This window comes from Syngnathus acus, chromosome 6, assembly GCF_901709675.1.
Source record: "Syngnathus acus chromosome 6, fSynAcu1.2, whole genome shotgun sequence".
NCBI lineage: Eukaryota > Metazoa > Chordata > Actinopteri > Syngnathiformes > Syngnathidae > Syngnathus > Syngnathus acus.
The window spans coordinates 8,840,865-8,861,854 of record NC_051092.1 but is presented as its reverse complement, the minus strand read 5'-3'; the positions used below and the strand labels follow the sequence as shown (position 1 = coordinate 8,861,854).

The 20,990-nt window shown below is 39.5% G+C and overlaps 1 protein-coding gene across 2 annotated transcripts; it reads left to right on the top strand.

Moving 5' to 3' along the window:
• The first annotated feature begins 1,284 nt into the window (after positions 1-1,284).
• On the top strand, positions 1,285-11,134 carry tmem86a (transmembrane protein 86A). Of its 2 annotated transcripts, XR_005098294.1 has the most exons (4): positions 1,285-1,431; positions 5,060-5,324; positions 7,100-7,796; positions 8,435-11,134. XR_005098294.1 is itself a non-coding variant. In XM_037254648.1 (3 exons), the coding sequence occupies exons 1-3, from the start codon at positions 1,411-1,413 to the stop codon at positions 7,525-7,527; spliced, it is 714 nt and encodes a 237-aa protein (XP_037110543.1). In that variant the 5' UTR covers positions 1,285-1,410; the 3' UTR covers positions 7,528-11,134. The 2 variants fall into 2 exon arrangements, 1 of the variants encoding a protein (XP_037110543.1); XM_037254648.1 differs by having other exon boundaries at positions 7,100-11,134.
• Positions 11,135-20,990: the final 9,856 nt, after the last annotated feature.

Here is a 20,990-nt window from a genome sequence, read left to right as displayed (position 1 = left end):
ACTTTCTTTCCCATTGCTCCGATATGGCTCCACCACATGAGGGCGCTATCATTAAGCACACGTCATACTGTAGGCGGTACTTGGAATTCTCCAGAACTGGGTTTCTTTTACTTCACACATTCGTTCTCGGCACAGAGTAAATTAAATAAATCCCGAAATTAGTCACCGAACTTCAGATTTCAAGACGTTATCCTACGTTTTGTGGTCATATGGAACTTTTCAATGATTTCATGCTTGTCACTCCTGGAATATTTTTAATGGGATTGTATATTGGTGTTGAATTAAAATATGAGGACAAGAGTCTTCCTCATGTTGCAGATTCTCTCTCATTTGGGTAGTCGTAACAACATTTTTGTAAATTCCAGTCATGTTATAAAACCACAGCCATGGTCAGAAATATGAAGCATATTGAATGGATAGGTTATTATGTGTAAGAAATTGGTGAGCTTCTTAGCATCTTCATTTTGTACAATACATTACCATACAACATTTATGGCTGGCAATTAACCGGTCTTGTGTCGGACGGTACAGAAAATGGATGGATGGAATTTATTTTCTTATAATTCATTCTATTTTTTACAGCTCTCATCCAGTATGTGAAAGTATTTCATGACATACTGTTTTATATGCTCTAGAAAATGAATAGGATGAATGGATGTTGTTGCTAGATCAAAGATGTCTCTTCCAATGGAATTATTATGATATTTGCATTAAAACAGCCTTACCGTACTGTAGTTGAAAGCATTTTAAAGGTATTTTATTTGATATTATGTGTACTACGTTGACGAGCTTGCTTCCTGTTTATGAACTGTTTTGAGTCTTAACCAGGTTAAGACTTTCAGCTCTAACAATTTTCATGCAACGTCCTTTTGAAATAATAATAAAAATATAATGTTTTATTGAGAAAAACTCTTTCAATCGAGATTGTTAAAATATACGACGAGCAGACGCCAATAAAGGTAAGTATCATGCAACAAATAATGATAAATGTGACATTCAAGTTTTTTTTACGTGGATCAGCAGATAAATGGAAAACCGTGCTGACAAGTGTGTAGCTTGACTGCCCCCTTTTAAACAAGAAAACTGAGGTTTCCATTTTTACTAACATTAAACGGACCAACTTGATCTCGATGTAACGTTCTCCGTCAAACATAAATAATAGGCCATCTGCTCCCAGATGTAAACATAAGACTGGCCCTCCTATCTGGGCGTCACTCACTCGTCCCGCCTACTATCAATCCAATGTCTGTTCCTATTGGTCAAGAGAGACAAGCCGCTCACCGCCCACATGACGTTTGCCCGCCCACCGGAGAGAGGACAAAAACAATCGGTATCTCTCTCGCTAAAGAACATAAACAAAAGGACGTAACCCAAATTCACCTACACAACAACTCTACTAACGTCCTTGACATGGTTTCCCCAGTAAGTGTGGTAAGTATCAACGTTAAAGTAGCTTTGACATAACGATCGGTCCGAATTGTGATTGCTGCTTTGGTTATGTTCCCGTAACAAACCGCTGCTTGTATGTGGAGTCACCAGTAAAACAGATGTATATTTTTGCGCGGTTACCACGATATGTCACGCATGGACCGAAGCGTGATCGCTTTCGGGGACAACATAATTACTGTTTGTCGTTACAATCATGTTTTTCCAGCACGTTTGTTATGTTGTTAGTCTAGTCGTTTCCCAAGTGTATACGAAGACACCTATCGGTGGTGTTTCGAACACAAGTTCCTACAGCAAGGCTTCAATCCACACATATCACGTGACGACCCTTTGTTTGTGTGTGTGACTGTTAATGTTTTTATTCTTGCGTTTCTATTGACGCATGCGCCATACATACTTTCAGATGTAATGCAGCAGCTGTACTTCGCATTTTGTTGTATAGCGTAGCCTACATATTGCTCAAAGTGTCAACGATGGAAGATGGATATTTTAACAAAACAGTTGTGTCAGCAATCTGTATAATTCAACTTGCTCCAACATCGTCTTACCTAACAGCTGAGCAACTATGAAAGGGTATAGTTCCTTTGCAGTGGCCACCAAGGATGGGTTGTGTGTTGTAACTTGGTCCCTTCCTTGTAAACCCATAAACCGTCCTGTGAAGCCTGTGATTACTGTGAAGGCAGCCTGTGTGAAGGAATGCAAGCCAGGCAGACTTGTTCCCACAGTGATGTTGCCCAAGCAGTGTGAATTTGTTAAATTAGTTTAGACCCGGCCATGGCCCCCCGGATTACAATGAGATGGAAAATAGAGGCATACGCTGTCTGAAATAGAGGCCCCGGCTCAAGTTCACCTAAGGACAAAGTTTTATGTCAAGACAACAGAAAGGTACTGGCAATCAGTTCCCACTACGTTCTTTATTTACAAAAGCACCATTCTTTATAAATGTAAAACAATATATGCGAAAGTGGTTGCGGAACTGGTGGGCCTTGTATTCTGTTGCTTGTCCTTCAGTGGGGATTTGTCCAACTTAATCCACCTCTTAATACCACCACTATCGGTTTGCAATTATAGAAACCATCATTGCTATACAAAGCACACCGTCACATTCTACCTCAGAGCGGTTTATAATTCAAATTTGTCTAATAACATGACAAAAATATCCGTCCGTTCATTCATTCATTCATTCATTCATTCATTCATTCATTCATTCAGCCATCCATCCATCCATTTCCTGAACCACTTGTCCTTTATCATGCTTAAATGAACCACATTATACTCATCAAAAATCTGTTTGTGATGAAATATCAATTTGTGCAGCTCATCACTGACATGCTTTGCTAGTTTTGCTGTGACCAACCAATCAGAGGACAGAAAACTGCTGACGGCATTGAGAACCAGCTTGTTGCATGAGAATGAATTAGAAATTTGTTTGGTTCAAGAAACAGCCCCCTCGCTAATGTGGTCCCATTACATTAATTTGTGATTTTAATGCACCCAAAGGAAATCAGATTGGGCAATTAAAAAAAAAAGTTATAATTACATACACTTTCCGGAGGCAGTGTAGCCAAGGAATGCTACAAAATGAAGAGAATATACTTCTGGGATTAAATTACTGCAGTTTCATGACACAAATATGTTCATTTGCAGTTGAAATTGTGGGTCAGTTTTCCTGCGACTGTTAACAGCAGAGACAGGCCACCACTGACACTGGGTTTAACTGTCCAAGAATTGTCCAAAGTTTTGAGCCACATCACAGGTTAGCCTTACTCTGATGTGTTATCCCATTAAAATCCTCCAATCATCTTCATCTCTGGCTTTCAATGTTTTCTTTGGCCCATTGTTCTTAGCCTAGCTCTTACAAAACAGCATTCCAAATGCTTTGATTTGTAAGATAGCATTTTTGTCGTTTAATTATATGTCAAGACGCAATGTTGTGTGATGTTAAACGGGAATGACTTCATAATATGACTCATGTCTGTCAAAGCTATCCTTATGTTACACATCTTTATTCATTCAGCCATTTACAGGTGGTTTATGTTTCTCTCTATCATGTTTCTGACCCTTGAGTAACATGAGTCAGTGTGAATAATGGATGTCTACTCATGGGATGAATGGGTTTTATGGTTACGATGAGCTGGCAACCCCACCTTGCTTGCGATGAGACATATGCAATGTGATACATTTTACGAAACTACTGTTTATTAATGGATTCAACAAAATTGCATTGTATTCACGTAAAGCTCTACTATTTGCTTTTATTATTTTAGCTGAATTAGATCTTTTTGGCTGAAGAATGTTCTTATTTATATGACTAATTATATATAATATGTTAATTATTCAATCCCATGACAATTTTTTTTTAGTTAAAGAGTAGTGGCTAAATATATATTTAATTGGTAAAAAAAAATGGCTTGAGAATTGTGCTATGAACAGCGACCACATTTTAATTTCCTTCCAAAATTACATCAATATTTTATGCTGCATTTAGTGATTCATTATTCAGCCCACATTTGCTGACTAGGCGGACTACACCCTGAACTGGTCGCCAGCCAGTCGCAGGGCACACATCGAGGCGATCAACACAAGTCTTGATCTAGTCCTGGTGTGTGCAGGTTTGGGTGCCCCCCCCTTGGGTGCCCCCCCCATGTTGCATGGTACCTTGTACCCAGGACAGGAAGTCTGGAAAACCTAGTGAAAAAGCCGGATTAAATAGGCAACGTGAAAGGGGTTATTGTTCCTCAACTCTCCTCCACATCACTTGACCATTGCTAAATCCAATTGCTCCTTCAGCGTATCCATTCGTCATGTATATTCACTTCTTGCTTCCTCTTTCTGCCCCACTTATTCTTTTGTGAACTGTGCAGTCAAAGTGCCGCTTTTGCTTTGCCACACAATGCTTACACTCAATGGTTTGGCAGAGGGACAGCAAGTCAGTGGTTTTGCCACATCCCCTTGTATCAACCATTTCCTTCCTTTCCTTACTTATTTCCCTCACGCAGCTCATCTTTCTCAACTCTCACACTGAAATCACCAACTTTCAACTGTACGGACCACCCATCGCTTTCTGCCTTTGGATGTTCAATTCTCAGAATCACGGGTGGATGTCGGTTCTCAAGTTCTTAGAAAACAGTTCTGTTTTTGTTTTTTTTTGGGAGGGGGGGTAACAACGTCCTTGAGTCTCATATGTTTTTACAGAAACAAGCAGGACTGTTTGCATAGTCGGCAGTATTGAAGGACACGAGCCTCAAGTGTCAAAGTACTGGAAAGAAGAGGGATGAGAAAAACAAGATGTCAAAAATGAGGAAGAGAAAATGTTAGAGGGAATCAGTCAATTCCATGGATATACGTAGATGTTTAAACATGCATTTCTTGTTTCAGTCATGTGCATCTAACTGGAGACCACAAAGGAGAAAAAGCTTTTCGTGTCCTAATACAAACCACTCTTGCCCATAACAGGAAGTACTCTGAACGACTGCTTGTCTAGACGTTGTTTCCTGTTTTATCTTTACGGGCATTAATAAATAATAGAAACAAAGAAGATCGTAAAAATCAGAGATACAAGAGCATCACATTAAGACTCTAATGATGATCTACATATTTAATCTGCTTTCAGGTCAAGAGTGAAGGCCCTAAACTGGTGCCATTCTTCAAGTCAACCTGTGTTTACTTTGTCCTCTGGCTACCAACCTCAAGTCCATCTTGGTTTAGCGCACTTATCAAATGCCTGCCCATCTTCTGCCTCTGGGTCTTTCTGCTGGCACATGGCTTCAGCTTCTTGGGGGCTCACTCCAGTGCCCGCAAGATCCTCGCCGGCCTCATCTTTTCTGCTCTGGGTGACGCTTTCCTCATCTGGCAGGAGCAAGGCTACTTCGTCCACGGTGAGACTGAAATGTCACGTGCTGAATTACACTGATGGGAATTAATTTGACTCATTGAAAGTGGTCAAATCCACCAGAAATTGTCAGAAAGTGTTGTGTTAGTTGAATGTCATTTAACCTACGTTTGCCTTGTCACCGGAGATGTACTCTAAGAGCCCTATTTTCGCAGGCACAAGTAGAAAGGGGTGTTTTCACCGTTGTGAGAGTGAACATAACCAACATGTTTGCCAGCCAAGGGACTCCGCTCATTCCCTTTAAATTCTGCTCTGGCACAAAAATCAATATGCGTCAAATTTCATGCCAAGTGCATGTGTGCTGTCTGTGAAAATAGAACCCTAAAAGTTACTTTGACAGCTTAGGAACACTAATTGTAGCTTTCCTGTCCCAGTAGATACACATATTTTTACCAAGCCATGTTTTTTCCTTGAGGTTTCCAATTTTATTGTTGTGAAAGCAAACAGACCCATGCCCTTTAGCACTCTTTCAATGGTGTTGTACCAAAGCACTCAACTTTTGTTGATTGGTCAACAGAGAATAGTCACTTCTGTTTGACAACAGGACTGGAAATGAAAGTAGTATACATGAAATGCCCATGAACAAGATAAGATGTATAGAAAATGGATGCAATCAATATAAATTGTACCGTATATGAAAACTGGATATAATAGTATAGAATTTGCGTGTTTTTAGATAAAACTCCCAAATAAAACTCAAAGAAAAATCCACTGACACTGTCACCTGGTAGCTTGTTACTTACCTATTGGAGATGACGTAACTATACCACCATTTCACTAAGCCATTTCTAAAACCTATACCACTTGAATAGGAGAGGTTTGTGTGTGTTTTGTAGTTCAATTATAATTTAAAATCACGCGCAGACCCAATTTGTTAGGTGCTGCATGTGCACATTGTCCCTTGAAACTTGACAGAGTAAGACTCAAAAAAGTTTCTTCAACCATCACCATTGCGTCATGAAAGAGAGCAAGCCATTTTCATCACGTTAGATTGGTCAGTAATTTGTAAAAATAACACCTACATGTATGAACTGACAAATAGATTTTGAAAAAATATTAAATTCATCCAAATCTGGTTTTAATATGTACTACCTTTATTTTGAGAACACAAAGGACTTAATTTAATCAAGGTTAGCTTGTGCGAAAAACTTGTTAGAACTTGGTGGATTATGCAAACACATGAAGTGGAACCTGATCTACTAACCGGGCTTATCAAGGAACATTTTGAGCAAATTGTTGCGCAGTTGAACTGCACATTCTGAGAGAAGTAAATTCAAATCGATGAATTTAGAACACGCAATTTGATTTGCCAAGCCTAAGACAAATTGCGATGGCTGATTTCACGACTCCAAATACCACATGTGAAAGGTATGTGCAAATCGGCAATGCTGTGCGTGGTAGTGACTGTGCTTGCTTTGACAATCAAGAATATTCACTAAATCGAAGCGTTGAGGAAAACCTATCTTTTTCACTTGTGTAAACGTTGTTTTGAAGTAGCGGAAAAAAATATCACCTCATATCATTTATTCAAAAGTTTCGGACCGTTTAAAAACATCTAAGAGCTAACTTGGGGGCTGTCACATGAAGGAGTCATGTGACTCGTTTCAATGCTTTGGTTATTTCGGCACACTGCTGTAATTTATGTTGGGGTTTTTCTGTGTGTGTGATGTCCCATATTATAAATGCATCATGGACAGTCCTATACTGTGATGGTTGCTTTTGTAGGTTTACATTTAGTCCGATGTTTTAATGACTCCACAGGTCTACTGATGTTTGCCATCACTCACATCCTCTACTCATCTGCCTTTGGAATGAAGCCCATCAATGTGCGCGCAGGCTTTGTGATCACTGCTGTGTCCAGTGTGAGCTACATGCTTCTCTACCCTTACCTGTCGGGCCCGTTTACCTACTTGGTGGCCGTCTACATCGCCCTGATTGGCTTCATGGGCTGGAGGGCCATGGCGGGCCTGCAGTTAGCCAATGACCTGTGGACCTGGACCAAGCTGTCCGCCTGCCTGGGCGCCGTGCTGTTCATGGTGTCCGACCTCACGATTGCCGTCAACAAGTTCTGTTTCCCTGTGCCCCACTCGCGTGCTATCATCATGGCGACCTACTACGCTGCCCAAATGCTGATTGCTTTGTCAGCCGTGGAATGCCAGGATGCAGAGGTCGCGCGGAAGAGAATATGAGCGCCCGCTCTGTCTCTGTGACAACAAGGTGATAGCTGCTCCCCGAGTGATTGTGGACACATCTCACGACTGCATCACTCAGTCCTTCATCTCCATTGTTGCCATGGCAACTAGACCGCCACAGTCTTGTATGGTAGATTCACATTTCTTCTTTACAATGATACTGTGGTAGTATTATCTTCAGACTCTCCCAACAGCAGCTCTTCCCGCCTCTTCTGATCCCTGAAAGGAATGCATCCTCATACCTGATGAACGTGGATACGTGCACGGTACTGCAAACCTACCTGACAAAGTATTAGTTCTATTTTATTTTATTTTTTTTTTGGTTTAAGGGGAGCAGGTCATTGGGGACTTTTAAGGAATGTGTTGGTGGTAGAGGAGTCTGGATTTATGTATTCTCTTCAGGTCCTATACCTCACCTATCCTTTAGCAATAGTACATCATCTCCACATTCAAAAATTAACTTGGTCCAGAAATGCAATTCAATATTTGTGACAATTTAGAATTTTTCACTGTCTAACGTTATGTATAATGTTATGTTATGTTATGTCTGTGTAGATTTTTATTCAACTGGGTCAAAATCATCCACAAAAGTTGAATCAAAGCTAACTGGATGCCTTAGGCGAAAACCAAGAAGTGCAGTTGGCTTTGATTTACCTTCTGTGGTGTAGCTTTAGCTGCCCACTAAAAAAGGATTTCTTACATACTTGCCCATATTTGACTCCACACTTATCTTATTCTGTTTTCCCCTGTGTTGAGGGTGCTGTTTTTTTTTTTAAGGGAAGTGACCGGTTCTTAGCAAGGATATGTTGCATGTGCCCTGCACCTATCTTAAGTAATTTGATTCAGATTGCATTTGTAGACTGAAAATGAAACAGACTAATCCATCCATTTTCATCCATCTCAGGGGACCGCCATTTGGATATTATGACGCCCTCTGATGTCGAACTAAAATTGTCGTCCGAACTGCCCTCGGGCTCACATTGTGAAAGTCACGTGACCAAGCCCAGAAAACCGGTGAGCTGTGACCTTGACAAACAAATGCAAGATTAATCAAAATACTACTGGGAACACATACAACTTTTGATGAGACTACTCTTGTGTTTAATTCCGTTTTAAAAGTCAGGCCGGTGTCTTATCTGCGATCCCCTTCATTCCACTCACACATAATCATAATGCTTGTTATTTGCTCTGCTCTTCAACAACCTCAGCAACACACCCAGTCTTAGTAGGTATTTTAACTCAATCCTCATTATGTGGAGTTAAAGCTCCTCACAGGTAAAGCTGGTTAATCATTCATTTGTGAATGGTTGTCTTTATCATTAAGGAGTAATGAATGAATTTTACGCCAATTTTATCAAAGATTCACTGCAGCTTTTCTTAATGCGGTATGATATATAGGCAATACTGAGCTGCTAATGTTGACGCGCTCCCATTATGAGAGGAAAGTTAATTGAAATGGCCTGCCATTGTGTCGCGTTGACTGAAATGAAAGTGTTTTCTGAATGAAATATGTATGATGATATATTGTATCTGGGCTCTCAGAAGCCTTTTCTTAAACCAAAGCCACTTGTCTTGTCATGCGAGGAAAAAGTTTTGCCCTTATATAGGTAGGACCAGCAAAAAAAAACAATGCCACTACCTATTTGCACAAAAACTAAGGCCAAGGAAGATTAAATCATCTTTTGAAATTCTGATGATGATGCGAATACAGGACTTAATAGTCAAGCAGCATTTTCCTCATATCTTATGTCATTCTCCCTGCACCAGGAAGTGGCCTGGAAAACAACAAACTGATGAACTAACGAACCACGTAACTTTTTGTTTTTAACATTTCAGCTTTGGCAGTGGGATGTACTCCTTGTGACATCTAGTTTATCTTGTCACTATCCCACCTTTTATGTTTCACACCATCACCACTTTACGGATAGAATGAAGTGTGGTCTGTAGTAGAATATTACAACTTGAAGCTGAACACATGCACACACACACGTGCATACATACTGTACATTATATGCATGTTTTTGTGTGTGCATTTATTATTAGGTTGTGCGTATTACCGTGAACGTCTATTGTATGCACAGTAGGACCGTCTTAAGGCCAGACATGCTGGGACTCACAGAATGGAGTCATCATCACACCAGTTGGTAATATAAATTCATGTGTTCACTCAATGCAACAGTGCTCCAGTGGTGATAATTGCTGCAAAAACACAAAAATGCCAGCCCCCCCCTCAGAACTTCATCCACCCTCATATGGGCAAGGAATCTTTACACGCACTGTTGTTGTTTCCATCCCACCGTAACGAATCTGCAGGCAGAGCGTAACGATGACTTTGCTTATTTCACTTTACTGACATCAACAGGAGTAGAAACAAGTCAAGACTAAATTTGTGGCTGTTGTTTCGCCAGATAGTTCCTCAATCTACTTTTGGCCTGTCAGCATCGTTGTCTGTATAATCGCTTTGTCAGTCAGTTCCATCAGCGTGACCATGTATTTTTAATCTGTCCACACAGCATTGTGGCATTCTTCCTCACCCTATGCATTGGTCTCCTTGTTCTATCATAAGCTGTAGGTCAAACCATGTCGGGAAAAAAAAGATTGAGTCGAGAGGTCTTACTCATCTGTGGGCAATTTATATAAGCAACTCTTTGCCAAAAAAAGGCATGAGGATGTTTGCTCTTCTGTCCTCTTGGCTTCAATGTGTAAGACAAGATGAACAGTTGCTCCAGTTACTTTTGTTCAGCAACCCACACTCTAGAAAGTCGTGTATGCTGAAGTTGCTGTTCCGTGATCTGAATCATAAAGCTGCGAGTTGTCATTTCTGTCAAACAGCTGATACCAAGGTCAGCTTCTCCCTGTCCATCAAAAGGCCACTTTACCTCAGCCTGCCAATAGCCCTGTTCTCAATTTTGTGCAAGACGACAAAAAGAAACCGTAAGAGCTATAGGAGGCATTTTGGGACGGTGATTCTCATAATGATTCTCATAATGATCGAGAACCAGTAGCTGATCAATAGGTCCATGTTTTCATTCGTACTCTGCCCTTTCTCTCTTGGTTTCTTCATTATGGAAACTTCAGAACGTGTGTGTGTTAGCTTTTTTATTTTTCATTGTAAGACTGACAGACTACCAACATCCCCATGAGGGTAAAACATGAAAAAAATAATGACCCTGGCCAAATGTATTTTTTGAATACTTTTTATGGAAAAAGAAAGCAACATTGGATATTTAAATTAGATATTTTTAATTATTTTTTGACCAAAATGTAATAACGTTTGGCAATTAACGCATATTCAATGTTTAAATGGAGTAGTAATGGCGACTGACAATTTTATTTATTTTAAAATGCACCCTACAGGGTATTTTCTCAAAACTGTTCAATGAAATTGGGCAATTTAAAAAAGAAAAAGAAATGTTCATACTTTCTTGTGTCATTTACACAGATCCAAATTCACTTTCAGTCAAAACTCAGCCAGCTCGATGTACAAACAATGCAATCAATCTCGTCCAAATGTTAAACAGAATCTATTACGTGCTGCTATTATGATATAACCCTTGTAGCAATGAAATGAAAAAAAAAGAATGTTTTACTGATGATTGTTGAAGCACAATAAAGCATGCATAAGTGTGAGGTTTAGTTCGAGGCATTTAATGTTTTGAAAGTGTTTCAAACCCATTAGTGTTTTTTCCTCCTGAAATCAGTGCAAAGAAGCACGTTTTCACCCCACTTCAGATGGCCATGTATAATTTAAGTTTATTTAATGGAAAAACCTTGTCCCTGCATTTCTATGCTATGATACTGTATATTTTCCCTTATTGTGGTTGATTTTCACTTGTGATTTATTATTACTTTCAAGACTGTATAGACAAAATATAGTTCCTTTGCTGTAGTGAAACTGCAATGAATGTGAATATCTATTGGAGAAATAAATGCAATTGCAATGCAACTTCAAAAGAACAATGTGTCTCTTAGTGTGTCCTACTGCCTGCGGTCAACTGCCTGAATCCAAATGTCAGCTAACTGTTTAGTATGTCAATAGGCCCTCAGCTGCTTTTAGTTTAGATACGGTGGAAGGAACTGCACACACGACTCTGTTTTAGGAATAGTTACATTTTGTTGTCTGATTAAGGTAGGAAGTTGCAGAAGGCCACCCAGGCTGCTATGAAGCTCCCACATTCTCATTTCCCCCTCTTTCATTTGCCTGTTTGTCCCTCACTTTCATTACACACAAACTGGCCTTTTTTTTTTTTTTCTGCAAATGTGTTTTATTCATTCACTGCCAAGTTTGTGCCATCAAAGAGCTCCATCCTTCTCCTAAAATGAGGCGTCTGAATACTAAACGTTTTTAACAAACGTCAGCCGAAAATCGAAAAAATAAATAAATATACACTACCGTTCAAAAGTTTGGGGTCACAAAATTGTTTGGGTGACCCCAAACTTTTGAACGGTAGTGTAAATATTATTATAATAAAATATTATGAATTAAATATTATAAATTATATTTTATATTTGTATAAGATTATATATAATCTATGAATATAAGTATACATATATATTATAAGATTTTTTACACAGAAGATTATATATATAATCTATAAATAATTATCTAAATAAATATATACACTACCGTTCAAAAGTTTGGGGTCACCCAAACAATTTTGTGACCCCAAACTTTTGAACGGTAGTGTATATATATAAATATATATTATGATTGCAAGCTTTCTGTAAATCCTATAAACTTCATTTCACTTCTCAAATATCACAGTGTTTGTCTGCTATATGATATATTTAACTGAAATTGCTGATCCGAACAACCAATGATTTATAAAGGAAAATCATGAAAATGATCAAGGGTGCCTAAATTTTTGCACAACACAATAGTTTTACAAATCTGCCCCTGTTGACATTTTCTAATAATCGCTTTTACACTTTTATTTCCCATCACTGGTTTACTTGCCCATAAGCTACTTATGTGGTTATTGGGGGCGACATTGCGCCTGTGGGCACCATGCTCAAGACCCCTGCTTTAGACAATAGTTAACTTTGTCATGTATTATTAAGATGTTTTCTGAGGTGCATTCACTGCACTCTCCACATTCAAGTAGGGCCTACTGACGTGCAGGCACGTAAGAAATGACAGTGCAATATAAGAACATGTCACATGAGCCTTTTAGATTTTTCTGCAATGTTTTTGTGTTAAAAAATATGGAAGTAGATGAAGTGAAATGTAGTGGCTTGAACTCGGTGCACTCAAGCGACGCAAACTAATCAGAAATGCTGCACCGATTGCTTCCCTTTGGAGCAGCAGCCTTCGTTTTCGATTACATTCTGTGAGATTGACTGTTCGGGCTCGCACCCCACTTGCACTTCATTGTACCGTACGTGAGCAGTGAAGAAAGCGATGACATCACTTCACAGCCCGTCAGTGCGTAATTGATTCCCGCTTGGCAACCTGACACGTGCATCTATTGACACAGCATTTGTGTGAGCCAGCACGATGACGTCTGGAGATCAGTTTCAGCTCTCCTCGGACTCAAAGCAAGCTGGTAACCAAAACACACTCGAGCACCATTTGCGCGTACAATGTCACACACCTTGGCTGTCAGGCCGCTGTGACCTAACACAAACAGTCACACGCTGTCAGTGCCAAAACACGTTTTAGTTTCCATTACTTTGCATACCCAAGACCCTCCACATCTTTTGATTCATAAAGGCACTGGAATACACTCCTCGCAAAAGGTCAGGAAACTTTCTGATGCAATTTTTTGTTCTCTAATAAGAGGCTGAACACAATAATTCATGAATCAGAATTAGAATAGGTTCAATTTACACACTCCGCTTCATCACGCTGTTCACGTTTTGACATCATGAGACCAAGACAAATGCTCCAAATAACCTAATTTGTTGGTTGGTTTTTTTTTTTACACAAAAATAAGATAACCAATTGAGTGGAACACAGGTGTCAAACACCTTTTTGTCTAGGGCTACATTGTAGTTATGGTTTTCCTCAGAGAGCCGTGACGACTGTGAACGAATCAATATATGATTTGGAGTATGCAACCAACCTTTCTCCCTAAATTATAGATTACGGCCCTTGAAAAGCTAACTCATGATTGTTATTTTGTATTATATTTTTTAGCTGCATGCACACAGGCCATGTGGAAAAGCTTCTTTAAAAAAAGTAGAAGACTCACCTCTAGTGTCTTTTTATTGTATTACCAGTGCCAAAGACCCATCGTACTAATTGACAGAAATCAAAAGAATAGATGACACGAACGCTTTACAAGGCCTCACATTCACCCATTCACACAGCAATGGTAGGCTTCTGTCATGCAAGGTGCCAGGTCCAAATTGGGGGTCCACACTGGGAGCAAATTGGGGTTCAGTGTCTTGCTCAAGGAGACTTCGACATAATCACCACATCGATCCGACAACCTTAGAATTGAGAGGAGACCACGCCACTGAGCCACACCGCCCCTTTCACCATACGTTAATTGGCCAATTAAAGTGCACATGATGGAAAGCGAATTAATTCCCAACTTCTTTGGACAGATGCACCGCCTCCTCCTACCTCTAGGGTTGGCATGACCCCTGATAGGCACTTCTCGTGGTGCAGTCATGTCATGATGACCGCTGTGTAGATCATCAAAGTCTTCACTTGACTTGGTGGTCTAGCATATTCTTTCAAATGGCATCCGAGAAAGCCAGTTAATGCTTTTGCAGTCACAGATTCAACTTCCTCTGCTTGTTAGTACAACTGCCAGAAGCCCAGCAAGTTCCCAAGGCGTGTGACAAGATATCACAATGGGCTCGGCTTGCAAACATGACCCAATCTGGAAAGTAGCTGTATAAAGCAAAATGGTAGACTCCTGACATGCATACAAATAAGTGGATTTTTCCGCTTAATCATATTCCACAAACACAATATTAATCAGACTACATTTTTTAGACTAGCACATAGAACATATTTAAAGAAATATTCATTTAGCTAGCCCATCAATTTCAGTCAAGCCCATCTTTTATCCGTGGGAATATATAAAAAAATAGACTATTTGCAAATATACATTGTTCATAAGAGCGCGCAAGCAAGCTTAATGTATGTGCGCACACTCCACATGTGAGATGACAGCTCAGTCAGAGGCCTCTTCCTCTTCTGCTGTGACAACACTATTGCACAGTGAGGTCTTTAGATCTCATCTTGTGGATATTTATGGATGCGTAAAGAGGAAAAAAATGATGCGGAGGAGGACAAAAAAGCACTCAATGCTGACAGATTCTGGAAGTGTGAGCACTTGTAAAAGACAACCTACCGTTTCTCCAGCATCTTTTTAAAGTCCGGTGTTAGATCTGGGAACAGAAATAAAAAAACAATCTACAGAATGAGGGTTCATCAGTTAGAGATGTGAGGTGCTCATTAGAGGCAATGTATTATTTATAGACATCTGCATCCTCCAGGGTCAGTTTTTTTTTAATCTAAAACACAAGGAAGTCCGTATCATGATTCTTTACAAGAGCTCATTTTAAAAGCTACTCATTGCAGTATTTATTTATGTCTGCAGGTGGCAGTGCAGTGCCACTAATGTGCAAGTGACCTCGACTTCCAACATTCAGTGATCTTGCTCCACGGATGGGCAGATGGTAAATGGAGATGCATATGTCAGCAGCCACAAGTTAATTGCCTTATAGAGGTTATTTAAGCTTCACTTAAGATCTCCGACTGGCACAAACGGCTAAAAAAAATCCATCTTGGTTGTTTCGAGATAAAAGAATCCCAGTGTTTACTTCCTACCTTACCTTTCTACTTTCTCATCCTGATGCATTGTATGCTGTCATTTGACAACATCAAGTTGGTGAAGGTCCTCTACAGATGTGCTGAACTGGTGTGTACTACTTTTAATTTCATACCACAAAATTTAAAAAATAAAAGAACCTGGGACTGGAATTAGGAATAAATAATAAAGACATGATGTGACAAACCTTGAGAAAATATTGATTGTTAATGCCACCATGAAAAATATTTGTGGTGTCCCACAATGAACTCCCACTGGCTCCCTCCCACCTGGCTGTAGCTTTGGTCCTCCCTGACACCTCGGCCTTGAATGCCACACTGTCACCTTTGAATGACCAGACCAGACAGACTATCGGAAGATTGGAAGGATTGTCATTCCATATGGCAATTTCTGCAATGCTCCAGATACCGTAACTTCTCCAAATGTCTTGATCTATAATAAGAGAGCCTTATTGTATAGGGTTTGGAGACCACTCATTTATACAGAAAAGTTGGATGTTATAGACATCACACAGTGTTTGTGCTGTAAGAGATTGCTGGAAGGGCATAGCGAGTGGATTTGAAACACTTCACACACATCCAGAGAGACAATTTATTCTTTTAAGTTGACATTGCTACTATTACATACACTACCGTTCAAAAGTTTGGGGTCACAAAATTGTTTGGGTGACCCCAAACTTTTGAACGGTAGTGTAAATATTATTATAATAAAATATTATGAATTAAATATTATAAATTATATTTTATATTTGTATAAGATTATATATAATCTATGAATATAAGTATACATATATATTATAAGATTTTTTACACAGAAGATTATATATATAATCTATAAATAATTATCTAAATAAATATATACACTACCGTTCAAAAGTTTGGGGTCACCCAAACAATTTTGTGACCCCAAACTTTTGAACGGTAGTGTATGTCCCTGTGGAATTAAGCAGATGCTGGCAAATGTCTTTGCAGACTCAAGAGCTCACATTTGCTGCAAAACAGGAATATAGTAAGGGAAACAATGAGAGCTTCAAATTGACCTGGAGCACCTCACGAGCTATGGGGCAGTGATGGGGTGTAGTTTTTCCTCAAAATCTGGTATGGACTTTCCCTCTGAAACGCGTGAGGACTTCTGGACCTGACTTAAAATCTCGACTACGGCAGATGTTTTGCAATGCACGCAAGAGCTGTCTAATGGACTCTCAAAGACATTTTATAGGCACATAAATAATAGCTCATATTCATGAGTTTAATTCTGGCAAGAGCTTCAGATAATTAGGTGGACTGAGTTGAGTTCAATTTCCGTTCTCAGCATTTGTACCATCTAAGGTCCAAGGCAGGGAGACCTTTTGGAACTGATGGAAGAACTGGTGGAGAAAGAGGAAGACATCTGCATTGACGTCATTTTTATCTGATGTCCTTTTTGCTCCATTCTGCTCCCAGTGACTTAGAAAAATATTTGTTGCCAAGCTGGCGGTTGTGCTTTATTAAAATGATGTCTGGCTTTAGTAAGACACAAATAGAGATGGGAGGAAAGGCTTTAAATTCATGAAGGCTAACAAAAGCAGTTCTTGTGTGACTGGATTTTTAATCCGTTCCCTGTGTGGGGTAGCATAACACACAGTGTAGACTCAAAATTGTCCATAGAAGAATTTATTGAAAGTAATTAGTTCTGTTTTGATGATGATGGTGATGTCAAATGTTAATTTAGCAGTATTTCAAATAAATAATTAAAACTGAACATTCACAAAATCATTTTTATATTGAATGCCATATGATTGCACAGGTGTGCCTAATGTTGTGGCCAGAGTGTGGAAAACAACATTGTTCAGTGACAGCCACAATAGTAATAAATAAATCATATCCAGGTTGCTATGGGGAGTTGTTTTTCACAAGAGGTATCAGAACACAATTGCTGTATAAACATCAACAGACTAGAGGAACTACAAAGTGATAAATAAGTTACTGTCTGAGAACAAGCGCAACATCTCAGTTTCCTTTTTGTCCAGTGTCCTTGATCGCAATATGAACTTATCCTCGCTTTCACAGGATACACGATGGCAAATTACAAGATGTATTATCCTCTTTTTCTTTCAGTGGCAAAATTATTTGAGAAAAAAAAATTGTTTCACCATCAACCATGTTTTTTTTATTTTTTTTTACATGATCTACTGTTGGGGCACACAGAGTTATGATCTTTGCATGAATAAGGCAGTGATCTGAATAATTTAGGTGTTACGAGCTAGATTAGAATTAATACCTTCCCTTGCTCAGTTAGTTACTCAGTCGGTCAGTCAGTTAGTTAGTTAGTCAGTGCTCTTTTGGACTGGTAATAGGATTGTATCTTAAAATGTTGGACATTATTCAAATATCCAGGAAATCTTTTTTTTAATAGTGTATCATACGACCAGGCAAGTGACCAGTTGATGATGCACCCCCTCCCTTCCGGCTTGTTATAGCAACAGTCCCGCATACGTGGCACTGGAACGTTAAGAGGTTAAAAATCAACCATTTATTCTCTTACAATTGCTAAATCTCAGTATACGTTGCATGCATGTTTTGTACTTGAGGAGGAAGCAGAGTACCCTAAAAAAAAACAAAAAAAAAACACCCAAGCATTGGGAGGACAGGTAAACTCCCACATTATTGCCCGAGCCCTTATTCGATGCAGTGTTGCCGCCGGGCAAGAGAGAATGAAATAAGCGCGAGACAGAGCACCCTATTGAAAGTGCTCTCCTCTAATCCTCTGTGCTACACCTGACTGTGGCATAGTGATAGAGAGGTGACCTACATTTCCATCTTACATTCATATCACAGATCACAATGCGTAATTTTGTCACTTGTGGCTGCGATCTCTGTTTCTGTGTAAGACAGGGGTTTTCATTTAGATTAAACATGGCAAGAGAATTTTAATAATATCCAACATTTGTCTCGTATCAACACTCCAAGCCAGTCCATGCATTTACAAAAAAAATATATATATTTGACTGATGTATTCAAGCACATGCACATGACGCGAAATCAATATAATGTTGATAGTTCCATGGTAACTATTAAATACTGTTTTAAATATAAGAAGCTGCAAGTGCAACCATATGAACTGCACTATTCCGGACACATAATTTTCCGATCTGTCCAAAGATTCTTGTAGGGAACACCTGCTCACAAATGTCGGTGAGTCCAAGCAGATTGTACAAATGATGTCATTCATCTCTAAATCAGATTACATGAAATTCATTGGGAGGTAACGAATACATTATGCTGATAAGTTTAACATTCTTTCTTGTCTGTGGCTCCCTCAGTGCTCACATCTCACCACTGACCTCTTCCTCTCCCCTTTTATGAAGGAAAGCAGTTTCCCTGGAGTCAAATTCAAAAGGTACATCACCTCCAACAAAAAGTAGAGGTGGTCTGCCGAAGGGAAAAATTCCTTGACATTTAACTCGAGGATCCCATTGAAGCACAAGCGAGAAGATCTTCAATGGGCCACATAAAATGACATCCAACAACGTTGCAGTGATGGCGTTCAAAAATAGTCAAAACTGCAAAGGGGAGACTGCTATCTCAGGTACCGTAACACCCTGTTGTCCCAATATTTTTGCTCAAACGCATTAAATCGAGATCAAAACACGTCAGAGGCAGTAAGACATCCCCACTGTGCTTAATGTCTTTAATGCTGTTCTTCCACACCTCTTCTGCCCACTGTGGGCAGGCAGGCAGGCCATCACGGGAAATGCATCTGATGAATGCCAACTAGCAAGCAAGGCTGCGTGGTTGCACAAACACCTTCTCCTGTGACTAGATTTTACAAAAGTTAAAACAAAGAGACGCTCCCCTGCTGAGCTTGTGATGCTTGCCTGTCCTTGGTTAAAGCAGAATATGTAATTGAGGAAACAACAGAGCGATCATCCGGTGTTAAAAGTGAATCACAACCCAGTTTTGGTGTCTTCACAGGTAAATGAACACATGTGGTGGCTCACTTGAAACGACTTTGATGTTTTGTGTTTGTGTGATGTAATTTATCGACAGTCCGTTTTGACTCCCAACAGCCATGGGGGTTGAACACAGTCTAGTTTAAGCCCAGGCATAAACAATGTCCCATTGAGGTCATTTAATACATACTTTTTTTTCAATACAGTCTAGATGAATTGCAATGCTTTTCATCTGTGCGGTGTTTGCACAGAAGATTACATGAATAATCCACACGGACCGAGGATTATGGTTTGATAGGGAAGGCGCATCTGGGATAAATTGAGGTCATATTTTTCGAAGTCAGGTTTGTGTCCTTTCATCCTTTGTCTGGATTTATAAAGGCACCACTAACTTGCTGCAGAAGGATGATTGGATAGAAGATAAAACACACGCATGGTGTACACTACAGTAAAATGTGGCCAGGGAGAATCACATATTTTCGTTTCAAGTTATTTCTTTCTTCTTTCACCGTGAAAATCGACAGAAGTAGTTTGTTTAAATTATTTAGTATCCTTTCCCAAGTGGGGATACTGTTACAGTGGTTTGTGCACGGTCGCTTAGCGGCAAGGTTTGAACTAGCAGGCTGGGGACAGGAAGTGCATGTTCTCCTTGTGTGGGTTCTCAAGTTATGGAAGAAAATAATGTGACAGTCTGCTGGGCAATTAAGGATGTGACCACCTCTTACCATATGCCGCTTGTGAAAATCAGGAAATGCAGTATCGACAGATGATGATGCTATCCCCCCCCCCGTACAAAAATAGGACGCAGCGTCATTGATGAGCTTCTTGGTGTATTTATGGTATCTGCTCCATGCTGGCTTTGGTCTTCACATTCTCTCGGTCCTTGCAGATTTCACTTAAATGCCATAAAAGCTTTATATATTTGATGTTTGTTTCCTCAAGTGTGTGTCTTGTATATTTGAATTAATGGGTTCTTCATTTGGTTTGGTCTTCATGAATAATCTTGTCAATCCAAACTGATAATGTATCCAAGATTTGTCTCAGGCATCTGTCAATGAATGTTTTTATCACTTATTGCACAACATGCTGTTTTCTAAAAGGTGTTTGAACAATGGATGGACAAAATGATTTCCTGCGTCAGTTCGAATAGGTATTGTTGATCACAATTTTCCATTCAACTTTCTTGACGAAATGACTAAATCACATTATCCTGGTAACATCTGTCTGGTTCAATATAATGTAACAAGGACACAGTTCTGACCGTAAGTAAACTTTTTTTTTTTCAGGATGTTCCAAGAGGGAAGTTGCTACTGGGCTTAAGATGTCACAGAGTGTCATAAGTCGGTTGCAAGCAATAGAGATACAGAGAGACTGGAAATGTCACAGAAAGGCATAGAAGCAGAAATCTTTAGATTCCTTTATCACAGACCTGTGGTGACTTTTGCTAGTCACCTCCCTATTGACCCAAGTTGTGCAAAAAGTCTGGAAACATTTACCACATTCCAAAGTTTAGAGAAGGTCAAGTAATTTCACTAGTAAAGATTACACCGCATTTGAGATTCAACGAGAAAGTTGAAATCCCTTAACCTTTTGCGAATAGTGTGTGTGCCAAAACTATTTATACCACTATTAAACATGTGCTCTTAACCCATACTGGATGGCACTCTTACACAAAGGCCTGACCTGTCTCATAAGTGAAAATTTTGGATCCCAAGGTGCTGGCTCACAGTTTATTTACT

Bases quoted from the DNA above. Each gene is read 5' to 3' on its own strand.
- tmem86a (XM_037254648.1), top strand. From the start codon at position 1,411: ATGGTTTCCCCAGTAAGTGTG. The intron at 1,432-5,059 runs GTAAGTATCAAC...ATCTGCTTTCAG, and splicing joins TGGTTTCCCCAGTAAGTGTG to GTCAAGAGTGAAGGCCCTAA. The intron at 5,325-7,099 runs GTGAGACTGAAA...ATGACTCCACAG, and splicing joins GCAAGGCTACTTCGTCCACG to GTCTACTGATGTTTGCCATC.